Raw genomic sequence first — 20197 nt, 5'->3', positions numbered from 1 at the left:
GAGGTTTAAGATGGGCATGGTTAAATATCACGATGGCTCTCAAACCACCTCTACCAGGAAAAAAAATCTATTCACTTGGGTCTGACCGGGATTATCTCAACTCAACTTGGAAGAATCATGCTAGAGAATCCTAGACCGTTCATCTTTGTGGTAAACGCAAGCATTGAGTGCGAGCCGAACCCAGCCTACAGATGGTTTGGCGTTCGAATCAGGGGCCTATTCCTGTTCTAGCGGTAGAAATAGGGTTCCCAGAGCTCAGTTTGGACCTGGAGAAGAGAGTCAAAGAAGCCCTTAAAAAGTCTGAGGCGAATATCGACATAATTTTCGATATCAAAGAATTCCCAAGTTACAAGAACCCGTTGAGGAATAGCCAATTCATTGAGACGTCCAAAGCTGCTTCGAAAGCGAACACTGAGGAACTTAGAGTGCTAAGCTATCAATACTGCAAGGAACGAGCACCGGTCAGCCCTGTGATGTTTTATGATATTCAATGGATGGGTGAACTGACTGCTGCGGTGCAGGTATTCGGTAAGGATCCTGCCACTGGCGAAGTGTTTACGAGGAGTCCAAAACGGTGAGTGATACCATGTATTCTCCATGCTGCCTTGTACGGATTCAACTGAAGAGCCTTTATTGTCCTGGGTAAGACATTTTTTTTGGGCATCCCCAGCCTGCGATTGGGGTCGAGCAGCCGGAAGCTGCGTGTTATGACCCCTACCCCAATCTCAAGACAAAATCTGCAGACTGTGTTGACTCCAAGGAGGGAATCTACAATGCCGACCTAGCTCTAGATTAGGATAACATCAGAGTCAAGCTCGGTGGTGATAGGGAGATAGAGTCTCTAAGGAGGTGCTCTGCAGCTGTTTCCAGGCTAGCAAAGGATGCAAAGATTGATAACTACAGAGCCTCATACTTCTAGCTATCTGCTTGTTTAACCAGCGAACCTTCCAACTAGCCCAGTCAATTATCAGAGTAACTACCACAAAAACTCCTATGCATTTCTCTAGCCCTTATAATAATAATACTTATACCCCCCCTTAACCGTCTCCTAAGTAAACTCACAAGGCAACCGCTTAGTCAGCTCCTCCCGCTGCGACTTTCGCTCTTTATTTCACGAGCTTCCAAAAGAACCAACTGAGAACCACCAAACACCAACCCGGCCATCGAATCCATCTGGACGACCAGACGGCGGACGACAGCTAGTTCTTCTTCGTCTTCTTCGATAGCTACACGCGCTCCAGCTGGAGAGCCTCGCCGCAGCCATGGACAAAGTGCAAGCCTTTGGGAAGAACTTCACGTATGTATTTATGTTGTTGTCCCCCAGCTAGGCCGACCCTGATAACTAGTTCACCTACGCGGCGGCCAGCGGTGCAGGCGCAGGGCTCTCTTACTTACTCTTATCATCTCCCCCTTTGATCCGGTCAGCAGCTGACAGCAGTCTCGTTACAGTGCGACGTTCAGTCCCTTTGCTGCCCGAACACAGCAGTACGTCAAGGAACAGCTTGGTCAAGCTGAGGAGAGGGTACTGCTTCCTTCTATCACTGCCACAACCACTTGATCCATCCAGCACCACCTCACAACTTATCACCGAGCAATACGCTGATATACGCTCCTCGGCGCATGGCCGTTTGGCATCATTAGACTCAACTTCCAAATGATTACCTCGAGCTCGAGAAGCGAGTTGATGCGCTCAAGACCGTCCATCAGAAGCTCCTGCAGGTCACGTACGTTTTGCTAGACCCCATGACTTGAGCCCGTAGACTGCTGTATTCACCACGTTCTACCGTCTTCTGCATACCCGTCATTCACGCGATGTCCATGTGCTTCGTTCTACCAAGCTAACCCGTCGTATTCAATCTGCAGCTCGCAATACTCGAACGAGGCCTATGACTACCCACCCAACATCCGCGAATCCTTCAACGACCTAGGCCGTACTATTAGCGAGAAGGTTCAGCTTCTCTCGCAGGCTTCGTCTCCAGGAGAAGCACAGTCGGCTCTGACCGCTCCGCCATCTGCAAAGCCCCAGCCAAAGACCTTCAGTCATGCCATTGCCCGCGCCGCCCTTGCTAGCTCGCAGGTCATCGTCAATGCCAACCCCCCCGGCACCGAAGATCAATTGGCAGTTGGCCTAGAGAAGTTCGCTCTTGCATCTGAGAAGATCGGAGAGGCTCGATTGGCGCAGGATGCTCAGATTCAGTCTCGTTTCCTTGCTGGATGGAACACCACCCTCAACACCAACCTCATGTTTGCGACCAAGGCTAGAAGGAATGTCGAGAACTCGAGACTCATGCTTGACTCGACCAAGGCTGCTAAGGGTGCGACCAAGGACATGGACCACCTGAGCGAAGATGCTCGTGCCGAGATTGAGCAGGCAGAGGATGAGTTCGTTGGACAGACCGAGGAGGCAGTTGGCGTAATGAAGAACGTAAGTCTGCCACCACGCCGAGCCATACTTCTCAATTCTAACATGAATTGCAGGTCATTGATACCCCTGAACCGCTGCGCAATTTGGCAGACCTGATTGCTGCTCAGCTTGAGTACCATAAGAAGGCTTATGAGATCCTCAGCGAACTTGGTCCCATCGTTGATGGCTTGCAGGTCGAGCAAGAAGTATAATTTGTCTTTTTTTCCAGTACATTATCTTGTATTGTCACTAACTGATGAATAGGCAAACTACCGCAAGAGTCGAGAGGGTGCGTAAATGTCTACTGATACCCATCATATTGAAAAAAAACCGACAGTTGGACGGTGAAAGAGCTTGGAGGACACTCCTATATCCATATTTTTCTATAACTTCTACACTTTTTATATCAATCGGTTAGATAATTGCTATTATCACCGTCCCTATTGTCTGTACTGCCGTGAACTCGTAGCTTCACCCGCCTGTATAGCTGCTGTACTTTGCTCCATTGCTCTCTTCTTGACCCCAGTTTTATTTCTCCCATGTCCTTATCCTCTTAGGTTCCTGGTTATATCTGTATCAAATGGCCCACGCCTGATTCTTCAATATAAGTTCATCCGTATGTTATATATGCATTCCCCAGGATTCTAGATCTCACTTTTTCCTGAGTCATTTCGTATCATGGACCAAATAAACGAATAACACTTGGCCGGACGGCTCATCTCGCCCAACTCGACCATGCATACGATGGCTCCGCAGCCATTGGAGAGGCTGAAAGTCTATCTACACTCTTCGTCCTTTTGATCTGATGGTTTCTAGGCTCAATTTGGCTACAGAATCCCGGCGACTTCTCCGCACACTAGCTGTAGGATGGCTCTCGGGCTTCGGTTCTCCAACGGCTGACGAAGTTGTCATAGAATTAATGCACTAGAATATAGTAGTTATATATATATATATATTCTACCGTCCTCAGGATGGCATCGAGATAAAATCATTATAAATTAATTCATTAGCTACTGCTACAGTGTTTCCAAGAAGGGGATTAATTATGCCTGAACAATTCGACAACGCAGCCCTCCTCAGAGACGCCGACGCCTGTCTGCTGAAGTATGGCTCCAACTTCCTACCCGAGGTAGTCACTCGGACGGAAAACATATACTTCTGGACAGCGTCGGGCAAGAAAGTGCTGGACTGGACATCGGGCCAAATGTCCTGTCTGATCGGACATGGACACCCTGAAATCGTCGAGACTATCACCAAGCATGCTATCGGGCTGGACCATGTGTATAGTAGCATGGTGTCCCCGCCCGTGATCGAGTTGGGGATGAAGTTGACCAAGGCCCTGCCGGAGGGACTAGACAAAGCCATCTTTTTAAGCACCGGGAGCGAAAGTAACGAATGTGCTATCAAGTTGGCGAAGGTGGTCACTGGGAAGTTTGAGATCGTGGGTTTGGCGGCGAGCTGGCATGGTATGACGTTTGGGTCTAACGGGGCTCAGTATTGGAATGGTAGAGCAGGATATGGGCCAACGGTGAGTGTTGATAACCCCCCGGTTTCGTTTCGTCGAACCCTGTTCATATATCACTTCTGACGTTTAACGGGAAATATAATAGATGCCAGGAAACCTCATGCTGCCTGCTCCCGACGAGTACCGCTCGATCTTCCGCCATGCTGACGGCTCGTATGATTGGAAAACGGAGCTGGACTATGGTTGGTCTCTGGTTGACAAACAGTCCTGCGGATCACTGGCCGCCGTAATCATGGAACCAGTTCTGTCCTCGGGAGGCATGATGACGTTGCCGGATGGATATATGAAAGCCATGAAGGCCCACTGTGAGGCGCGAGGGATGCTTCTGATCGTCGACGAGGCTCAAACTGGCATGGGACGATGCGGCGATCTTATTGCTTCAAACCACCACGGAGTCGTCCCGGACATCCTGACCCTGAGTAAGACCCTGGGTAACGGCCTCCCGCTGGCCGCGACAATAACCAGTAGCAGGATAGCAGCCGAGGCCGATGCCGCTGGCTTCCTATTCTATACCACCCACGTCAACGACCCCTTGCCCGCCGCGGTTGGGCTCAAGGTGCTGCGGATTATTCAACGGGATAACCTGGTTGAAAGGGCAGCTGTTCTCGGGAAGCTGTTACACGCGGGGTTAGAGCGTTTGATGGCTCGATACGGCTGTATTGGCACCGTACGTGGCCGTGGGCTCATGGCCGGGGTCGAGATTGTTTCAGACCGCGAGACGAAGAAGGCAGATACCGACCTGGGGAGACGGCTTTCCGAGCGAGCTTTTGAGCTGGGCGTTTCTGCTATGCTCTCCTCACAGGGTAGCTTCTACGGCTGTCTGAGGATCGCACCGCCCATCGTGATAACTCAGCAGCAGCTGGAGGACGGACTCAACATTCTGGAAGAAGCGTTTCGAACCACGGCGGGTTCAAAGCCATTGTACTAGGGGGTAAAATGGCCGTCGTGCGTTTCGTCGGTTTCAATATTAAAGTCCTTCTCACACCCCCGGCATTAGGAAATACCGTGGTTGGCGCTCAAAGCTTGACTATGACTAGCATGAGATCTTGATATATGAAAAACGTAGATTAGTCAGTCCATCTGTTCGCTCAAAAGGTGTCTTAATTTCAATTAAGTTGCACAAAAATATTGGTTTCATATTCGTAACACATTTCACGGGTATGTTTTTGATCGCTTATTGAAAACATACATGTTGTTGTTGGACTGGAGAGGAGTCTCGTCCTCGGCGTGTTCGGCGGCACTGAAGCGCTCCAGACTCGAGCTGGTCGTGTGCGCTGTACTGGTCTGGTCCCATCCGACCTCGTCTGAAAGCATTGAGTCCGTCCGATGCGGGTGTCGATGCCGTCGCACCCGAGACATTGGGATCGATGGGGCGTACCTGACATCCCCTTCGAGCCGATCGGGATCGACGAAATCCGGCAAGTTAGCAGATGCCGACTTGGACATGGAGACCAGAGTCCGCAGCACGGCGAATTCGAGCTTCAGCTTGATGCTGTAGACAAACGGCTTGAGCGACTCGTGCGCCACCCACCAGTTCAAGTACACGAAGACGACGAGGGCGACGTCCATGATGATGATTGTGACGTTCATTGCGATCAGCCGGTGCAGCTCCTTTCGACGGGCCTTTGCGGACACAAAGGCGAGCAGGTTGGTAGCGAGATACAGGTACAGCCCCGAGAGGATGAACTGCTGCACCGAGAACCCGGTCAATTGGATTTTCTCCATAATGTGAAAGGCGCGGACGAACTGGGGTCGAGCTGGATTGGGGACGATAGAGCCGAACCCGGTGACGATGTCGGGAATATGGAAGAAGATGGCACTGAGGACAATCAAGGCCAGCACGAGTCGCAACCCCAATCGGTTATGTAGCACCATGTGGAGACGAGAATACAGGACCAGCGCCTGTCCGGTTATCATGAAACACCAGCCGATGCTGGCAAAGGCGAAGGCGACCGCGGGCGGCAGCTGCATGTAGTAGTACATGAGCAAGAAGACGGCGTCCATTAGCACTCCGGGGACGGTCGCCAGCAGCAGGCTCCAGAAGTAGAGGCCCTCATACTTGCTGAAGGTCATGAAGATGAGCAGGACGAGCTCCAGGCTGTTGTAGATCGCAACCGCCAGGACGGCCGTGTAGAGCGTGCGCAGGGGCTGCGGCCGGTTGCGGAAGAGCTCAGGGCCGAGGTCATTGAGCATGGTAAACATCGAGTCATGGTCCTGAAATGACAACATCCAGAGCCGGGCGCTGGTCGGAGGGGTTGCAGAGGAGAGGGCGGGCAGTGGGCGCGGCCGTGTATATGTAGCATATATATATATATATATCTGTATATCTGTATATCTGTATATCTGTATATATATATATGTATATAGCTGAGATATAAATTATCCAAATTATTCAACGGCTCTGGGGCGCACGCAACAGGGCGTGTGAGAAGGGGAGACGCTCGCTTGCTGCTCCCAAGGGGTATTATTTTTCTTTCTTTCCTTCCTTCTTTCTTTCAATCTTGCGGTGCCTGGGAGATGCTCGAACGGAGGAGAGGAAAGTCGACGGGGAAGCGTACGACTTTTTGGGCTGTCGCAAGAAGGGAGAATTCAGTTACATATATTGCGGCCACCAGGACCAGGGTCCTTCCAGAGGCTCCATTGATGCTCCAACGTCATCGCCGGCGGTGTCGAAAAGCTAGTTAATCAGGCAGAGGCAGGCCCTCTTTTGGCTTTGGCTAGGCGAGCCATTGAAGCCAGCCGTTTGATAACAGCAGGACCGGCCGCTGGCGAGGTGGCCATCCAGGCCTGTCATCGCCTGTCATCGCCATGGGAAGTTTGGTAGCTTCGCCCGGCGTTTCTTTGCAGCGAGGCCCGGGAGGCTTTCGGGGTTGAGGAACGCTGATAGGACGAGGAAGCGTGGGATGGAATGGACGCAGCGCTAACGCAGGCAGTTGTTTATTCTTTGCAGCTAGCTATGTGGATGAAATGCAGAGGCAGAGACGACGGAGATCTGCTGGCGCTGTTCAAGTGGCATTCTACGCACATCGACATGCAGCGATGGATCCTGGAGGACGGGACGGTTGAGGCCACTTGTTGCTCCGGCAGCTCCTGATCATCGCGCACTACGCTTCGTATTACGTTTACATTTTATGGAGTTCTAAGTATAATTCCCTGAGTGAGTCGCGAGCCCTTTTTGCACATCCATTGCAGCGTCCGGGCGAGGAGCTTTTTGTGTTTTAAGTAGGTGGCGGCTCCTGGCAGAGTCTATATATATATGGGGTAGACAGGAACATATAGCCCAGGGACCCCCCTTAAGAGGAACAAGGCTGCCCGCCAGGACGTCCGGATATCCCAATGGCAGGGCGGACGACGGCCACGGCCTGCCGTGTTTGTCCATCCAACGACGTAGCCTGCTCGTTTTCTTTGATGGCTGGAGTATTTTTTCTACACCAGTGTGAAAATATAACTCCCCAGGCTATAAGCTCAACTGCTCGGAGGAGGCAAAGGGCTCAGTTTCACATGGCAACGGTCCGTTCCTCCAGCACATTCCTAGGAATTGCTGCCAGAACGAGTCTGTGGACATAGTTTGCCGTATTTTTTTTTTTTTTTTTCTCGACATCATAGACAGTGGCAAGAAGAGTCTGGGGTCGGAAGCAGGTTCGTGGCCAGCCACCGGCTGAATCCGAAAATGACTGGCTGGGTATAATGACCGATAACGGGCTTTTTTTTTTTGGACTTCCAGGCTCTATGTCCCGAATGTATGTTCGTCATATATGCTGATAGCATCGCTTCCACAGACAATCGCAGGCGACGACCGCCGCCATCTATAAGAGTAGCGTCCAAATATTTGTAAAAGTCGTTGATTTGCCGATTTTCCGCTTTCGGGGAAGACTCTTTCCACGTGACGCAAGCTTCCCCAAAAGCCGTTAATAAGCGGCTTCGCGGATGTTTTCCGAAGCAGCAAGTCAGGTAAGCAAAGCAGGGAGTATCGCGGGGGAAAGATAAAGCCCGTAAAGAGAGCTGGGATCACAGGAGGAGAAGAGACAAGAGGGACAAAGAGGGCGTCTCTGCTTGCAACTCCTGCGTTCCAGCTTCGTCGGCCACTCGGTATAGCCAGAATTCTCTAGGAAGAACAGCCCACACACACGCACGCACACACATACACACTCTCACTGTCACCATGACGATCTGCCGCGTCACCCTTTTCAAGATCCCCAAGGAGGAGGACCGCAAGACCGTCCTTGGTCTGTACCGCACAATGCAGAAGGACGCTCTCAAGGTAAGACATCCTGGGCATCTTCCCAAGCTCCTGAGGGAGAGCCCGATTTGTCATGCTGATTCCATTCGGTGCATCAATCATTCAACTATTAGCGGAAGACATGGCTAATCAATTCTGCATGGTTCTAGGATGGTGCTCCATACATCCTCTCCGTCAAGGCCGGATCAACCTTCGAGGACCAGCGCCGCCAGGGATTCAACCTCGCCGTCGTATCCGAGTTTGCCTCCGAGGATGACATGAAATACTATGACAATGACTGCCAGGCCCACGCCGCGCTGAAGACCGTTGCGAAACCATTGCTGGAGGGAATCATGATGACATACTTCGAGCCGATCGAGACCTGCAGCTAGACGGTCAGAGACGCGTTTGCACCTAGACAGAAAATAGACAATGCAATAACTTCTAATAACCCACAGCTAAGATGTTTCCTCTTTTGCTCCTAAAAAGTCCGAACAAAGTAATCTGTTAGCATAGAAAAATAAGATAGAGCATAGGGTCGTCACTCCAAAGGGTGTATAGATAGTCAGAAACTGATATCGAACCTCAAAAAACAAGAGCTCTGCTTTGGCCAATCAGAGGCTCAAGATAAGCTGTGGCCTGCATATTTGCTTATGTAATCTCGACTTCATCATGGAGCGTCTGCTCACGGGCAGCATCAAAAGCATCAAGGGACACCGCAGCCAGCACGCTCATTTCACACGGAGCTCATCTGCATACACTCAAGGGGGGCTCGTTTTTCCAGTTGCGTCTTCGGAGATTATCTTCTACTCCGTTGCCACGAGCAGCCTACCATTTCATTGTCTTATCATTGACTTCCCGGAACATATCCAGCTGAGGACATCGAGGTTGACAAGCATAGAAGAGGCAATATGGCTAATGGGTAAAAGACATGACCTTCCTTAGTCCTTCTAAGAACATTCGTGCTGACTTACTTTGTGTTATTTAGCTGGAGCGTCATCATCGGACTCGTTTTCGTCGTCCTCGCAAATTCGCTAGCATGGGTATTCAGCCCAAAGGGAGAAACTAGACCGTTAGTTCCATCCCCCTATTTCCTCATGCCTCTATATCAGACTGTCTACGGAGATATCGGCACTACAACGGCTACATAGATCTGCAATATAGACACAATCTTCTCGCTAGGCAGATGCTGCGTTCAGGGATACATGGCTAACTGGTTGATCATGCAGGGTATGGCGAAGTTCGTTGATTCTTGGATTTACATTCTGCTACCTTATGTGGGGTAAGTTATGTCTCCGGCCTCATTGATGCTATTCATATTCCCGTGCTAATACATATTATCACAGCCGTAACATTCCTCGCGCAACTACACCCGTTATTCGTACCGAAGAGCAGTGATCGAAGACCACACCACGCCCATTGATCCAAGAAACAAATGCGGATATTTTGAGATGTTGATATTATTATAGCTCCTTGGGATTTTCTTTCAGCGGTTTTCTTGTTTTAGTTTCACAGATTTTCCTTTCGACGAGGAACTGTAGCATTATATATCACTGGGTAATATCATTTCTCTTCTACGGGTATTCTTATATGCGTTTGAACATGATAACCATACCCAAGAATGTGTTTGGTGCTTACATATTAGGGATACATTCTGATTTTCACCCATTTTGACGTCACTCTTTGCCGCTGGTTCGAATATATTTTCATATCTTCATTCATAAGCTCCATATATTACACATTACAGCCCTACCAGGCTTAAGAAACACCTTTCTACAGCCCATCTAGCTAACTGGCCTCCAAGTGTCATCGCAATGGCATAACTATAGCCACAATCCAAGAGAATAAGCAAAGCCTCGGTATTATTTAATAGCACCAGGTGGGTATTTGTGACAGACAAAAGAAGTGATGACCATGGCTGGGCAAGGGTCAAGAGCGTACTCTGGACAACTGACTGGAGAGATTGCGACGACCAAATGGAGGAATTCAAGGCAGCTTCCCCTTCACTGCTGCCAGTGGGCAGGAATGACGTATCCAATGCACCTGAAGCTTCCCCAGACGCATCCGTACCCCATATGACAAGTAGTATCGGGAAAAGCTTGGTACAGCTGCTAACCAGGAGAGCTGTGCTTATTGCATTTCGACTAGCCAGCGCCGGGGGAGGGATTGGGCGTATTTGTGGGGGTGCGGTGGACGATCGTCTGAGAGGCGGAGGGAAGTCGGTTTCCACCGAGAGAGAAGGTAACGGTGTAGCACTCTGAGCCCCGTCACCAACAGTATCGCTACCAGACGACGATCGGGCCAGGTCAGCAGCGCTTGATCCACCTGTTGAGCTAGGATTTGCTGAAAACTGCGTTGGTATGGCACCTCCAGTTGCGTAAGCGTCAGACGGCGAGGATGGGAGAGTATTCGCACGCTGTGGAGCTTCATGGGCCTTCTGAGACTGTGTCGCAGGTTTCAGGACAAGAATCGTGGCCAGGAATCGAACTGTGACGTGGTGTGCAAGGGTCGCGAGGGCGTTCAGTGTGAGGAAAAAGACATATTGTACTATTATTGGAGTGTTTCCGAGCCGTGAGGAGGCGATTGCGGAAGACTTCTCGATGCGCGCCCAGGAGAGATAGACGTCAAAAAGGAGGATGAGGATCCCGAGACGAATAATAGAACGCTACAATAAGGTGCCAACTATCAGTAAACCATTGTACATACCGTCTATCAGCGGGGTCAATCGTCCTTACATCAAATTTATCATCATCCCGCCCAAGTCTGTTAAATAGCAGGTGTCTGTAGACCTATAGACGTAGGATTTAGCTGGAAAAGATAGTAAAAGAAGAAAGGAGATAGACGAGACGTATTACCTGCGGCTTTATTAGAACTAAATCGATGAAAAGTACAACAAAGTCATGTTCGACGTATTTATCCGCAAACCGTTGACATCGTGCACATTGTGTTAAACGGACTCCCTTGCCTAAAGCACGATCATCGGCCTTGCTGTACGAGGTGTAAAGGTGGGAAACAGGGTAACAGCACTCTATGCATATTGGCATTGTCGTTTCATCTCCTCATCTTCAAGAGGCGTAACATGGACATAGATATTCAACCTCTTGTTGCGATGCTCTTTGGATTTCTCGTCGTTTTCTCAACTCCGCGATAAAATGAGAGTGGCCCGTGCATTACCAAGAAAGTTTAAAACTTTAAATTGAATATATTTTTAGTTTTGCGCTCCATAGACGGTATGTAGCTATACTTGCATATATGATGTTTATTGAGTTATTTATATCTATATTAATTATTAATAGCTTCCCGTTTCCTATCATTATTTTTCATTCCAATTAGCTCCAGTTTCAACCTCTTCATCATCTTCTCAAGTGGATGTTCCTTCAAACTGATCTTGCTTAACCCTTCAATAGTCTCATCACAGAGTCTAATGCTATCATTGACTCTGCCTTGTAGCTTATAGCACTTGGCAAGTTCAATCATTGCGCCCAGGCGATCAGGATGGAAATCTCCTCGGAATGATGAGAAATTTCGTAGATTTTCGATCACTCCCAGCAAAGTGTCTTCTGCCTCATCAAATCGAGATTGACGCGTCAATATGACCCCTAATACTGTCCTTCCCATTAGCGTACCGATATGTTTATGGCTCAGATTCCTATCCGCAACTTCCAGTCCCCACCGAACGAGTGACTCTGCTTCTTTAAACTGGCCCATCGCAATATTTGCCCTTGCTAAATTAACCATAGCAAGAAGCGAGTATGGGTGCTCTTTTCCTAATTTCTCTTTGCGACTTACAAGAACCTCCTCAATCATTGTGGCAGCCAGGGACGGCTCTTCTTCCATTTGCAAAATGACCAATGCTAATTCTTCCTTCATAACCAAGCTTTTGAGATGCGTTGGCCCTAGAAGTTCAGACAAACCATCATAAGCTTGACTCAATAACCTCTTTGCTTCATCCGGGTTTTCATAGAATTTCATTAGTGTTCGACCCAGGTTTCCCATGACGCTCAGAGTATCCTCGTGGCGTGGACCTCGAATTTTGATAAGACCTTCAACGGCATGTTGCTGAAGCATTCTGGCTTCACTATATCTTCCTTGCTGCCATCTTCCCTGGCCTAACAGATCCATTGACATCAATGTCTCATGACTGTTGGGGCCTAATGAGGCCATGCAGGCTTGCAAAACGGCGTCTTGCAAATCAGCAGCCTCGTCTCCCCGCCCTTGGTTCCAGTATGTCAATGCTAACGCCAGCGTTATACGCCTAGTGATAGGATGCTCTAAACCAAGAATATTGTCCGCATATTGTTTGACAGCTAGTTGAAGTGATTCGGCGTCATCCCAGCGTCCATTTTGTGCAAATACAATGCTGAATTTTGCATAGAGGATAGCGTTGTCTCGACCAAATCTTGAGCCCGCCCCTGGCCATTGGACTAGTCCATACCAGCGGCCTTTTCTGTTCTCAGTTATCTTGTCGTTAATCGCCGCCAGACAGCTTCGAACGTGATCAATATGTGGGAGAATATCTCTTCGAAATATCTCGTCTGCTTCAGATTCACCCAGAGGCGGGAGAAGGATGGAGTGAGCCAGAGTTGTAGCTGCAGCTTGTGACCAAACAGCCTGTTCTGACGTGCTCATCTCTGGCCGTTCTTGTACCCACCTATGGACTAGAGGATGCATTGAGTAGCTGTCAGCAGACTCATCTTGGGTGACTAGAGACATCTGTATGAGTTCTCTCAAGGCATAACGTATTCGTACTTCGTCAAAAAACTGCAAAGCTCTGCCTTCTCGAATAGCAGAAGGCAATACAGGGGAACTCCTATCTTGCATTAAACAACTTAATATTGCAAGCAGCGTAGACTTGTATTTTGATACCAAGTCAAAGGCCGTTCTCCCTCCTGCTGAGCTTTTCGTTCTTGCTCAGCCTTTTCAAGTTCGCAGTTTATAACTGCCTTCTTTAATATGTCAAACCGGATATTTTTGAAATAGAAAAAGGAAAATATTTTGAGTAGTTGGATGGCATCTTCAGAAGACTCAGTTCCTTTCTTTGCAATGCCATTGAAAGAGACCTCATATGTAGCATGAGCACTCATGTATTCCTCACGTTCACCGTCAGAATCAACAGACAATTGGCGAGTGCGGCGGATGCGCTCCCAATTCTTATCATAGAATGTTAAGTAGTCTTTCAGTGAACATAAACGATTGCGTATCGCGGCACCGGCATGGATTAGTGCAAGCGCTAGGAATCCGAGTTGTCGAGTAATTTTAGCGGCCCATGTTGCGCAGTCGGCATCCCAAGGTTCTGATAACCGAGCAGCTCGTAGGAGTAGCGTACGTGCATCATAATCCTCCATACCTTGAAATTCGAAAGATCCAGGTTTCAGATTACCGTATAACTTATGCGCCGGATTCCGTGTTGTGATAATTATATAACCTCGGTCTCCTTTCGGGAAGAACTCATGCAAATCAATGCGAGGATCATCGGCATTATCAATTATTAGGAGCCACCTCTCCTCGCGATTGGAAAGCCAGTGCATCGCAGCCTTATGGTTTGGTTCAACTTCACCAAGTTTACCTATTTCCGCATATGTCTGTTTTATTCGTTCCTGGGAGCTGGCATCAACCCAAAATACTCCCCACAGACTAGACAAGAGTATATTAATATATGTGCCTAACTATAAGGGGAAGGGAGCTCACCAGTCCCTGTTTTGCTCCGCAAACTTTGAGCAAAATTGTGTTTTTCCCGAGCCACCCATCCCATAAATAACAAAGCGAAGCTGCTTTTGCGTTGACTCCAGGGTTACCGGTGAAAAGAGTATATTTCGCAGTTTTTCGAGAAAAGCTGTTCGGCCCGTGTAAACACTGCTCACAGGTTGGGGGACATCAAAGAATTTATTAGGGGTAGTGATGGATACAGCGGCAGCGACAGATCGGATGGAACTGCGGGAATGCTTGATTCTTGATAGTGTACTAACGCCTTCCAGGTCTGGCCCGGCGCCGCTTTCATCAGAGAATTTAATTCTATTTTCCATGGACATCATCTGTGACTTGAAGTTTTGATCCAGTGAACGGAGGTCTTTGGACATTTGGACCAGGGTATCTTGTGAACATGGTGATTGTACCTAATAGTAAAGTTAATTTCACGTCTAGTCATTATTTACATATGGCAAATGGTTGTATAGTTGTACTCACAAACTAATTCCCATCAGGAGAATCTGGAGGTTGTCCTTTTCAGTCGAGAGCTTCTCACGTACCCGGCACAAACTACCTGCCTTATCTCTTCTACGATTCTCTTTCCCTAACACGTCAAGTTTGCTCGTAACCTTAGAGCCACTTTTGCCGTATATCTCCTAGACAAGGCGTTCGAGCTCCTTTGCAACGTTTTGGCATCCTTCCAAACTCTTCTTGAAATCTCTCCATAGGTTCTCAAGATTGGCTGCCCTCAGTGGAGTTTCATCTGAGGGTTTGGAAAAACTTCCTTCAAAGGAACTTTCGACAGATCGAACAATTGTCTGCAGAGACTCAACTTCGGCGATCAAACTGTCAATTTCTTTCTGGATCTCTGCAATAGCGGCAGGAAGATTCTTAGGTATTTCACAACACACCAACAAACGTCTGCAACGCCCACAGCTCCGGCCGCAATGGAGAATGGATCCATGCCCACGAAGAATTGCCGTGCTATGAGATGGCCAAGGGAATTGGAGAAGCCACTTTCAAGGGTATGTAGTTAACGGTTGCCCAAGTGGTTGACCAGTAACGAAGCCAGCTAGTTAGTTCTTGTAAATTCCTTATTTTGCAACACTCCCATAACTAACTAACTAGTGAGTCAGTTAAGACCATCTGTTCTGATCGCGAGTGTTTCTTCTCTTTTGGGCTAAAAGCGTTCCTCGCGCCTTGTCCATGGTGATTGTCTATCCAGGGTAATAGACGATGGCGCAGAGCCCTGGTGGTACTCAAGAGAACAATCAACATCGATCTCCCAGACTTCTGATAAAAGCTCCCCCTGTAAGCGCGTGACCAATGCAACATTTATGCATGTTTGAAACGGCCCCCGCGGCGGCTGATTTGTCTAGATTCGTGACAATGATCGAAGGTGGGATCGGGTCCTTTGAGGGTTAACCAGTGCTAGCTTACTAGTTTAATATTATATTCTTTTCAACAAGTGAACATCTATATTTGAATTGTAGGCTCGGAGGTAGTTACCAGTAGCAAGCAGGGAGAAGTTATGGGCAGAGCCGAAGACAGATAATGAACGCACACATTTATGGAGGTGCTTCTTTTTAGTGGATCTGTCCCCGAAATAAACGTCCGTAGTCAGAATGGCCTAAAACAATAAGAAGAGGTTGAAATATTGCAGAAGCAATAGCAATCCTGTGCCAACTGCTTTGCCGTCCAAAAAAAAAAAAAAAAAAAAAAAAGCTTAGTCAGCGTATTTTTCCTTATATTTAAGATCCTGTAGAACAATCGTGGGTGATTCTTTGCAGCTCTTCAAATAATTACTTTGTACCTCTGTACACTGCTCTCGGTCATGCTTAGAAAGTGTGTCTTTAGTGAGCCGCCCATGTGAACTTCTCACTATTAAATCACTGTTGCACAGTAGCTACAAGAACAATAGGAAGTGACGTTTTTTCCGTTTAACACATTTCTTAGTATTTATGGTGGATCGAATATTATACGGACGCACTTACAGAGAGTAGAATGAGGAAGGGAGCCATTTTCCATATATGCATCATAGACGGGTGGGATGATTTTGGTTCCTCTATGGGATATGGAGCTAGGCAACTAAAACAGAGAACGGTAGAAAGCGGATCAACAACAATAAGAAAAGCTAACATGAATCAACAAATCCATTGATCACATGCAGTCTAACAAACGGAGCCCAGGTTGAGAACCTTGGTTCCAGGTGATGTTCTTGATTAGATTGTCTTATCAGATTATCAATCAGATAAGACAAAGTTTAACTCCTTGACCCACCACGGAAAACCCAAAAGGAAATTGCTCTCTTGAATCGCACTTGCCCCTTCTGTGCCTATAGGCATGGCATGCTAGAGTGTTAATCGTGTCGATTGGCTGAAGAGAAAGATCAGATAAATATTTGTGGGGCAGAGGCATGCTGAAGCATCAATCTAATTATATATACACGTATTCTCAAGATCGTGAGGAAGAGTTACTCAAGCTCAACTTTTCAGCCAAGTCGTTAGTTTTCTTCATATCTCCACCAAAGTGTTTCCAAGCTATGTGTATATCCAAGTCCTCATTGCCGTTGTTTCCGGAGTCGATAATTGCCGCACTACCAGCAGGCTTCACATACATGAGCCAGTCCGACTATCATTGAGAAGAGATTTTAGCATCTTTCTGCCCAGATGGCCATTGATTACCGCGTTTTACGAGAGCTTTCTTACCTTGCCTACAGTTAATTTTAGTGCCCCCTCAATGGCAAGATTCGGTACGTATTTTGTCTTTGGGTCATTCCCTTGAATCATATTGAGAATGTTCTCTCCAACCACCTGTGCCTGGAAATATGCTGACCGGGCCATCAAAGTACCTTCTGTTTCGGCTACGTCACCAAGAGCAAAAACTCTAGGATTCTGTCCATCTTTGCTGACGATCTGAAGGGTGGGTTGGGTAAGGATACGGCCTGTAGATTTGGAGATAGCATCCGGCTCAAGGTTGGTGACAAGGTCGGAATTGGGGCGATGACCCGTACAGGGGACCTATGTGACTTGTTCATTAGGACAGGTACTGAAAAGGCGGTTCGGATAGCTCTGTTCCGTGATTCTTACAATTAAGTCGTATGCAACAACCTTGCCGTCTGAGAAAAGCAACGATTGGTCCCTTTCTTGCTCTGACTCTCCATTTTCGTTCCTTAGAGGTAACTTGGGCCGTTCTCCCAGCCGCACCTCTATGTTTAGTTTTTGAAGTGCATCCATCACTTTCTCATGTAATTGACCGCCGAATCGCGGGAGGAGGCGTTCGCGCGAATGAATCAATGTCACACTCTTTTCTGGATAGTAGCTTTTGATGTCGGTTGCCAGTTCAACCCCCACTGCCCCACCCCCAATAACAGCAATATTCTTCGCTTTCATGATGGATTTCTGCCTATCCTGCAATTCAGTACATCCTGCCTGGGCTTCGGTGGCTAACAATCCTGCAGGAGGTTTCTGAGTTGCGCCTGTTGCAAAGGCAAGATAGGTATATGGGATTGTCTCTCCAGTCTCCAAAGCGACTGTATCCCTGGTAACGGAGGTAACAAGCCCACGGACGTGTTGATATATACCGGCCGGAGCATCTTTAGCAATGCCGTCGTATGGAATAAAAGCCAGGTGCTCATGGCCCTGCAAGACTGAGTAGCGAGGAAAATTGAATGTGTAGTTGAAGTGGGAGTTCTTATCAATCAAGACTACCCTATGGCCGGTAGGGAGAGATTGAATCAGCTTCTGGGCTAAATAAAGTCCACTAAATGAGCCTCCGATTATAACTACATTCTTGCAGGACTCAGTTGTCCGGTATGTCAGTTTATGGAAGAGTCCCTTTGCTTTCTCAGAGAGCAGGGTCCAGGCAATTGGTATCAAATGTCGAATGTAAACTAGCATAAGCTTGAAGCGTTGGAGGGCCATGACTCTGTGTAGAAAGGGTGTAATGGTTGATGGCAATGAAGTATATATCAACATAACCCGAAATGCAGGAAGATGGGTCAAGGAAGGGTATTTATACCATGAATACCGGCGCGAAATATCCTCGCCCCACAGTGGTTGCGGTAATATGAACCCGTATGCTCAGGGCCAGTATTAGTTAGCGAATACGTTAGTTGCACGCATCCGTAGTCCTTCTCGGGGGTATCTCCCAAGATGCCAAGGTAGTTAGTTGCTTCGAGATTACTAGCCATACCCAAATCATTCAGCTAGATGCTTGTCCAGAGTAAGCTCAAAGTGTTTCTGAACTTATACCTGGCATTATATATGTTCTTCCACTGAGAACCAGTTTCATTTTCACGTCATGAGAAAAATATATATTGAAGCTTTTGGAACATAGACCGAGACCAAGATTTCGTATATAGATCATACCGAACATTAATCCACTTCTTTTTTATTATCTGCCCAGCTCGGTTGAATTGAGCGACAGACACTCTCATAATCTTCAAAAAGCTGCTCATTCTCTGGGACATTGTCAGTAGTCCAGAACATTGCCCAATTCGAGTCTGGGAGTTTCCAAGTCCCTCTCGACCTCTCGAAATACCATTTGTTGACAGGATTGTTTTTTCGGCTTCGCCAGCATACACCTTCTGGAAAGCAGGTTCGCACCATGGCGTTAAAAACGATGTCAGCAACACCCCCTGCCCCTTGACTTCTTTTTAAGACGGCAAACTTGTCTAGATAAGGAACCATTCGGGACATGCTTTCAGGACTACCGTCATCAGGGATACCCGGAGGGAGCTCCCAAGTTAAAATTGCTCCGCCTTCATATTCCCCGGCAATAATCAAGCCTGCTAGCCGATCCTTCACACGATCCAAATAATGTTCAACGTCCAGCTTTCTATTAAACGAGTCATCAATGAGATGGACTAGTCGTGGCAGGTCTATTGCAGGATCATCCAGATTTATGCGGGAGCTGTCGTTGTGCGCTGCGGTCCAGCATTTAACCCGTGGGTCAGGTATCATGGTAAGTGGCATACCATGCTTCACAAAAGTAGGATGGGACGGTTGACTGTTAGGGACATTATCACCCTTTTCCCCACCACGGCGCCTGGCAGGCAGTGATGCCGAAAGAACAGGTTTGTCTGTGAGGAGGTTATGTATCAAGGGATTCCGCCGCTGGCGAGTACCCACGGCTGGGGTTCCATGGATACCATTATGATTTAGAGGTAAGGTCGTTGCATCTTGAGGAGTGGTAATAAGGCCCGAGGAAGAGGTAGGGAGGAGAGCAAGTGCTTTCTGTAGTAAGGTTAGGTTAGCCAAATGGCCTTTCAACTCGGCCTGAAGTCCACTGTGAGCTGATTTTTGCGGGTTAGGGATTGCTTGGGCTATCTCGTTTTGAATATCTTCATATTCCTGTTCAAGATTAATGAACACATGAGATTTATGCAGTCCACGGCCTAGGGACGGAATACCGCCTAGTGGGTCTAGAATGATCAATCTCTCAACTGATATATCATGTTGCCACTGCGGAACTTTTTGGAGCGTTTCAGCAGAAGCCTCACTTAGGCCAGACTTGCTAGATAAACCAGCTAGCTCCTTTGTTAATGCCAATATGATCTCATCTGCTGCAACTGGGCGAGCTTTCGACGTATCGTTTGTGTACCCGACGGGGTCAATCACAACTATCTGGCCACGAGAAAGGGGCGAAAGAAGGAAATTCCTTGACAGAATGGATACATCATGTGTAGACGCATCCAGAGACACTGCGGAATCTAGTCGCCGTGCGCCTAGGCTGTGAACTTTGTCAATTCTGGCTGCAATGCGACTGGCTTGGGTGGACGCAAGCTTCCGGCAGTCAATGTCATTTCCAGTGTTATTGACTTCTAATACAATGCAGCAGCACATAGCAAGCCTGCTTAGTTGTGACAGAGTCTTGGAAATACCGAGGAGACATTGATCGTCTAGTGACTCCGGGTTTTTGATTTTCACAAGAGCAACATGCAAGCTTTCAGTGATTGTGTCCTTGGGCTTGGATATATCATATGTGGTTGATGGTTTTCCTTCGGTGGAGCCTGTTATAGGCACTTCTATGTATTTTCTCCCAGTGTCTGCTGCTTGTGGGTTGGTCGAGACCCTATCTTTCTGCTGTCCATTGCTGGGTGGTGGTTGGGGTGTAAACCGGGACAGATATGACTTGGCTTCACGCTTTGTAGTTGCCGAGCTTAGGAGATCGAGGAAGAATTCCTGCAGCCGGGAAGTTAGAATGGCTCTGCTGTCTCGAGGAGATCACATCACCGACTTTATCTTCCTCCTTCTCCCTGGCACTTTGGCCTAGCTGGTCCGGGATCTCGATAGGGTATTGAGTATGGGCATGGGTCCGGTGGACGAGCGACGGGGACGGAGCCGGCGTGAAGTGGGAGAAG

At 48.1% G+C, this 20197-nt stretch overlaps 9 protein-coding genes across 11 annotated transcripts; 4 read left to right on the top strand and 5 right to left on the bottom strand.

Moving 5' to 3' along the window:
* Nucleotides 1–191: 191 nt before the first annotated feature.
* Nucleotides 192–796, top strand: TERG_08883 (uncharacterized protein; the record flags this gene model as incomplete). The annotated part of the gene is made up of 2 exons (XM_003234030.1): nt 192–528; nt 648–796. The coding sequence occupies 2 exons, from the start codon at nt 192–194 to the stop codon at nt 794–796; spliced, it is 486 nt and encodes a 161-aa protein (XP_003234078.1).
* A 359-nt stretch (nt 797–1155) lies between these two features.
* TERG_05944 (uncharacterized protein) lies at nt 1156–3147 on the top strand. 3 transcript variants are annotated; one of them, XM_003234029.2, is made up of 6 exons: nt 1156–1297; nt 1450–1522; nt 1642–1724; nt 1864–2425; nt 2479–2610; nt 2669–3147. In XM_003234029.2, exons 1-6 carry the CDS (start codon nt 1263–1265, stop codon nt 2699–2701), a joined length of 918 nt encoding a protein of 305 aa, XP_003234077.1. In that variant the 5' UTR covers nt 1156–1262; the 3' UTR covers nt 2702–3147. The 3 variants fall into 3 exon arrangements, with proteins under 3 accessions (XP_003234077.1, XP_047606744.1, XP_047606745.1); XM_047750066.1 differs by having other exon boundaries at nt 2479–3147; XM_047750067.1 differs by having other exon boundaries at nt 1864–2610.
* A 302-nt stretch (nt 3148–3449) lies between these two features.
* Nucleotides 3450–4857, top strand: TERG_05943 (uncharacterized protein; the record flags this gene model as incomplete). The annotated part of the gene is made up of 2 exons (XM_003234028.1): nt 3450–3932; nt 4015–4857. 2 exons carry the CDS (start codon nt 3450–3452, stop codon nt 4855–4857), a joined length of 1326 nt encoding a protein of 441 aa, XP_003234076.1.
* Nucleotides 4858–5081: 224 nt separating this feature from the next.
* TERG_05942 (uncharacterized protein) lies at nt 5082–6122 on the bottom strand (the record flags this gene model as incomplete). Its single annotated transcript, XM_003234027.1, has 1 exon — nt 5082–6122. The coding sequence occupies one exon, from the start codon at nt 6120–6122 to the stop codon at nt 5082–5084; it is 1041 nt and encodes a 346-aa protein (XP_003234075.1).
* A 1969-nt stretch (nt 6123–8091) lies between these two features.
* On the top strand, nt 8092–8540 carry TERG_05941 (uncharacterized protein; the record flags this gene model as incomplete). The annotated part of the gene is made up of 2 exons (XM_003234026.1): nt 8092–8190; nt 8319–8540. 2 exons carry the CDS (start codon nt 8092–8094, stop codon nt 8538–8540), a joined length of 321 nt encoding a protein of 106 aa, XP_003234074.1.
* Nucleotides 8541–9889: 1349 nt separating this feature from the next.
* TERG_05939 (sterol homeostasis protein ARV1) lies at nt 9890–11192 on the bottom strand (the record flags this gene model as incomplete). Its single annotated transcript, XM_003234024.1, has 3 exons — nt 9890–10813; nt 10884–10937; nt 11004–11192. 3 exons carry the CDS (start codon nt 11190–11192, stop codon nt 9890–9892), a joined length of 1167 nt encoding a protein of 388 aa, XP_003234072.1.
* Nucleotides 11193–11430: 238 nt separating this feature from the next.
* Nucleotides 11431–15422, bottom strand: TERG_05938 (uncharacterized protein; the record flags this gene model as incomplete). Its single annotated transcript, XM_003234023.2, has 4 exons — nt 15343–15422; nt 13837–15272; nt 13015–13782; nt 11431–12958 (listed from the first exon to the last, which is right to left on the bottom strand). The coding sequence occupies exons 2-4, from the start codon at nt 14223–14225 to the stop codon at nt 11431–11433; spliced, it is 2685 nt and encodes an 894-aa protein (XP_003234071.1). The 5' UTR covers nt 14226–15272; nt 15343–15422.
* Nucleotides 15423–16287: 865 nt separating this feature from the next.
* TERG_05936 (uncharacterized protein) lies at nt 16288–17756 on the bottom strand (the record flags this gene model as incomplete). Its single annotated transcript, XM_003234021.1, has 3 exons — nt 16288–16464; nt 16542–16853; nt 16923–17756. The coding sequence occupies 3 exons, from the start codon at nt 17754–17756 to the stop codon at nt 16288–16290; spliced, it is 1323 nt and encodes a 440-aa protein (XP_003234069.1).
* Nucleotides 17757–18209: 453 nt separating this feature from the next.
* TERG_05935 (uncharacterized protein) lies at nt 18210–19679 on the bottom strand (the record flags this gene model as incomplete). The annotated part of the gene is made up of 1 exon (XM_003234020.2): nt 18210–19679. The coding sequence occupies one exon, from the start codon at nt 19677–19679 to the stop codon at nt 18210–18212; it is 1470 nt and encodes a 489-aa protein (XP_003234068.2).
* Between the last annotated feature and the right edge of the window lie 518 nt (nt 19680–20197).

This window comes from Trichophyton rubrum (genome assembly GCF_000151425.1).
Source record: "Trichophyton rubrum CBS 118892 genomic scaffold supercont2.6, whole genome shotgun sequence".
In the NCBI taxonomy this organism is placed as follows: domain Eukaryota; kingdom Fungi; phylum Ascomycota; class Eurotiomycetes; order Onygenales; family Arthrodermataceae; genus Trichophyton; species Trichophyton rubrum.
Note: the sequence above shows the minus strand (reverse complement) of the source record. Positions and strands in the feature narration are given on the sequence as shown.